The sequence below is a fragment of the Galeopterus variegatus genome, unplaced genomic scaffold (assembly GCF_000696425.1).
Source record: "Galeopterus variegatus unplaced genomic scaffold, G_variegatus-3.0.2 Scaffold6329, whole genome shotgun sequence".
Classification (NCBI taxonomy): domain Eukaryota; kingdom Metazoa; phylum Chordata; class Mammalia; order Dermoptera; family Cynocephalidae; genus Galeopterus; species Galeopterus variegatus.
The window spans coordinates 36,440-40,010 of record NW_007732440.1 but is presented as its reverse complement, the minus strand read 5'-3'; the positions used below and the strand labels follow the sequence as shown (position 1 = coordinate 40,010).

The 3,571-nt window shown below is 31.0% G+C and overlaps 1 protein-coding gene across 2 annotated transcripts in view; it reads left to right on the top strand.

The window, feature by feature from the left end:
- The window catches only part of NFXL1 (nuclear transcription factor, X-box binding-like 1), a 62,837-nt gene extending 59,679 nt beyond the window's left edge, over nucleotides 1-3,158 (top strand). For both annotated transcript variants that reach the window (XM_008590723.1, XM_008590722.1), the window contains one exon: nucleotides 1,446-3,158. In XM_008590723.1, coding sequence (XP_008588945.1) covers nucleotides 1,446-1,619 — 174 coding nt within the window. In that variant the 3' untranslated portion in view covers nucleotides 1,620-3,158. The remainder of the gene's footprint in view (nucleotides 1-1,445) is intronic.
- The last annotated feature ends 413 nt before the right edge of the window (nucleotides 3,159-3,571 follow it).

The window sequence follows — 3,571 nt, the reverse complement described above, 5'->3', positions numbered from 1 at the left end:
GGGTTGCGATCCGTTGCCGGTCACGAAAAAAGACAAAAAGGAAAAAAAAAAAAAAGAGTGGCTTAACTTTCTAATAGTGATGTATAATTATTTGTCAGTTTGCACCTTGAGATGCTTTATACTTATTAAGCAGGTATATGCTAAACTACTGCCTTTATGAATGAAAAAATTGAGACTTGGATGACTTGTGGGGGGACATTAGAAACAATTCATGTAGCAAATATAGGTTGGACAAGATGACCTCTGATATTTTATGGTTCCATAAAGTTGATCTGTCTAATATCCCCAAAATAAGTTATCAGAGCTAATACAGTAAAACATAGGTTAGCTGGAATCCTGAGAAATTAAATTATTAGAAAAGTTTAGGGTGTTTCTTCCCCTGCCACACATACACACCCTCATATAAACCATTATGGATGAAAATCTTAAATATTTTTCCTGTTTACTGATTATTTTAACAGAATAATTTGGCTGCTTTTAAGATATTTTGACTTTTTTCTGTATGTCAAAAACCACTTCGGAAGGTTCTGACATTTTGGCTCGTTGAAGAATGATACTTTGTGTTAATTATTTTATTAGATCTTCAAGTGTGGTTTTTGGCCACAGAAATGGATATGTTCACTGAAATTTATATTTCCTTCTATTAAGTAAACATTTAGAGTCTTGCATGGATGTTACATATATATTTTAGTTAATAACTGCACTACAGTGTATCATGTTACGTTATCATATATAAAAACTTAATAAGTTCTTATCAGTAGAATAAAAATCCACATTTGATAATGAATGTAATTTTGATATTCTTTTTTAGAACCCGTTTTTGATTCTTCTTTCTGAAGTAGTCATTTTTGAGTTAAAGTATAAAAAAGCATTTTTTTTGTGTTTTTGAAGAAATTTTTCTGTGTGTTTTTAAATGTATTTCATAAAGAGAAATATCAAGTTCTGGCAATTTTTTTTTCTTTACTTCAAGTTCTTCCCTATAAGCCAATAATGTTTATTACTTGTATTTAAAAAAAGCTAGAATTAATAAGTATCTTTATTCTCACAAGGCATCTCTTAGCAGTTGCTAAAAGCTGTATATTATAGACTCCGATTCTATAATAATGGTGTTGAAATATAATGGTGTTGAAGTATAAAACCAATGTCTATATTTTAAGGCATCCTGATTTAATCATACACTTTAATATTTAATATCAAAGTAAGGCTTACAGCTTGAAATAATCTCTACTCTTATTCCCCACTTCCCTTTCTGCTTATGTAAATTCTGAATTTGTTGAAGGTAATTAGTAGTGGAGAGAGGGTTTTTAAAAAAAATCAAATGAACACATTATATACCATTACTATTAGAGCATTTCCCAAATTGATTTATTTTCATTCAGGTGGAAAGTTTCAAGTGAATGTATGTATGTATTGAATTTAATAACAATGATACTGTTTTGATTTAGGCTGAATTGGAGGCTTTTGAAAACAGACTGAAGGGTCGTCGGAAGAAGAACAGGAAAAGAGATGAAGTGGCAGTTGAGCTATCACTGTGGCAGAAGTACAAATATTATCTCTTTTCAGTGTGTGGAGCTGCTGCTCTAGTGTTTGCGTGGTATATCGCCCATGATGTGGATTGAAAAAGCTTTGATCTTTTAATATACCTCAGATTGGATTTAGATAACTTGTTAAATTTGTAATGTTAGAAAATGTATATTGTAGAACATGGTATAGATATACATTCACATTCATCTCTGTATTCTCTTTCAGCTGTTGTTAGAAGGACAGAATGTTAAGCTTTATCTAAATTAGTATAAATATAAGAAAGTTTAAAGTAAAGCATGACTGAAATTGTAAAATATATCATAGGGCATAACTAGTGTCAGTAACACGTTTGTTATTCATTGTACTTCTTTGTATTTAGTTAGTTTCATTTAATATATCAAACCAACCAGTTTTTTGTGTGTGTGAAATTCAGATGAAACTGAGCCATATGTGCAGTAAGAGGAATTTTTCTCAATGTTTTGGTTACTTATTAAAGGATACTTTTTGATCACGTAGCTTTGTACTTTTTTAAAACCACAGTTCTCTAAAAGACCTCTCAAATTATAACTTGAAGCTATGTAATTAAATTCCAGAAGTTGGTTTATTAGTGAGGAGTTTTTATTAGTCATTGAAATAAATTTCATGTAATGCATTCCTCAAAAAATATAATTGTTTTTAACAAAAGCCAGGCTAGATTTCTCACATGTGGCTATTTCTTGTGTAAGAAGCTTTTAACTGAAGTTAGCATGTTTTGTAATACTTGTATGTCTTTTTAAAATAATAATAAAAAGAAAACTAATATTTATCAGCAATATATGCTGAGTACAGGGCTTATTAGCTTTATGTAGTTTATTCTTATTTCCCCTTACCAAAATCATAAATAAATTACAACTAGAAATAATCAGTTCTTATGAAAACAAACTGCTAGAGAAATATCAGTAAGCCAAATCTGTTTGAATTTTAAGTCATTTTAAATAGTTTTGCTATTTAATTTTTTGTATGATTAATGTTTTCATTAAAATACTTCATACCCAATTTGTAATCTACAATATTCATTATTATTTAAAATATTCAGGAGTCTATCATTTTATGTCAGGCATTAGTATCAGTGTATAAAATTCTAAAACTTGATGCAGAACTCAGTAATTGATAGATACTAAAAAGTATCTAACTAAAAAGCAGTAGAAGTGTGTTTTAAACAGAAGTACAAGGGAGGATTTTAAAATTTTGCTGAATTTAACTCAGCAATTTTTAATGTTATATTCTTTAGGCAAGTATTAGCTGGTGTCCAGAAATAAAGGGCAGTCATTCCTTTCTTTATGGGCTTTATGTTTGGATTTTAGGGTTGTTTTCTTTTTTTTTACCTTTCCTGATGGTAGAGTTACTGGATTGGTGTTTTAGAAGCTCTAACTCAGATCTGCTACATTCAAGTTATTGCTCTAACTAAAGTGAATCTTAAGGAATCTGAATCACCAAGTGTCTGTGAGAAGCCGTTTTCATGTATTTCCAAATTTTGGCCTGTTAAGCAAGAGCAAAGCCTAGTTTGTTGGGCTTCTGTTCTTGCTGTTTGTTTTCCGATTTGTGAGGAGGAATTTAGTGAGCAAAGGAAGGAGATTAAATGAATGATAAATTAAGCTGTTTGTTGTTTTTTATTTGTTTGCCTAGGTCAGTGCTTAATTTACCCAGAGTCACACAACTATTCCTTCATTTATTCAATCAACACATGTGTTTTCTGTGTGGCAGGAATTTTCTAGGTTCTGAAGATAATGGTGATCCTTTCTCTTATGTTGCTGCTAAGGAGCAAAATAGACCAAGCAGGAAATGGATGCACAAAATGAACATGATTTCATGTGTGATAAGTGGTGTTAAAAAATAAGAGAAAAGGTACAGAAAGTGATGGGAATAAGGGTGAAAACAGTTACTTCTTAGATTGGGAAATCCCTTTGAGATGGGGACACTTGAGCTGTGACCTGAATGACCTCCACTAGGGGAATATCAGAGAGAAAGCAGCAAGTACAAAGTCCCTAAGTTTGGGAGGTGCTTGGCA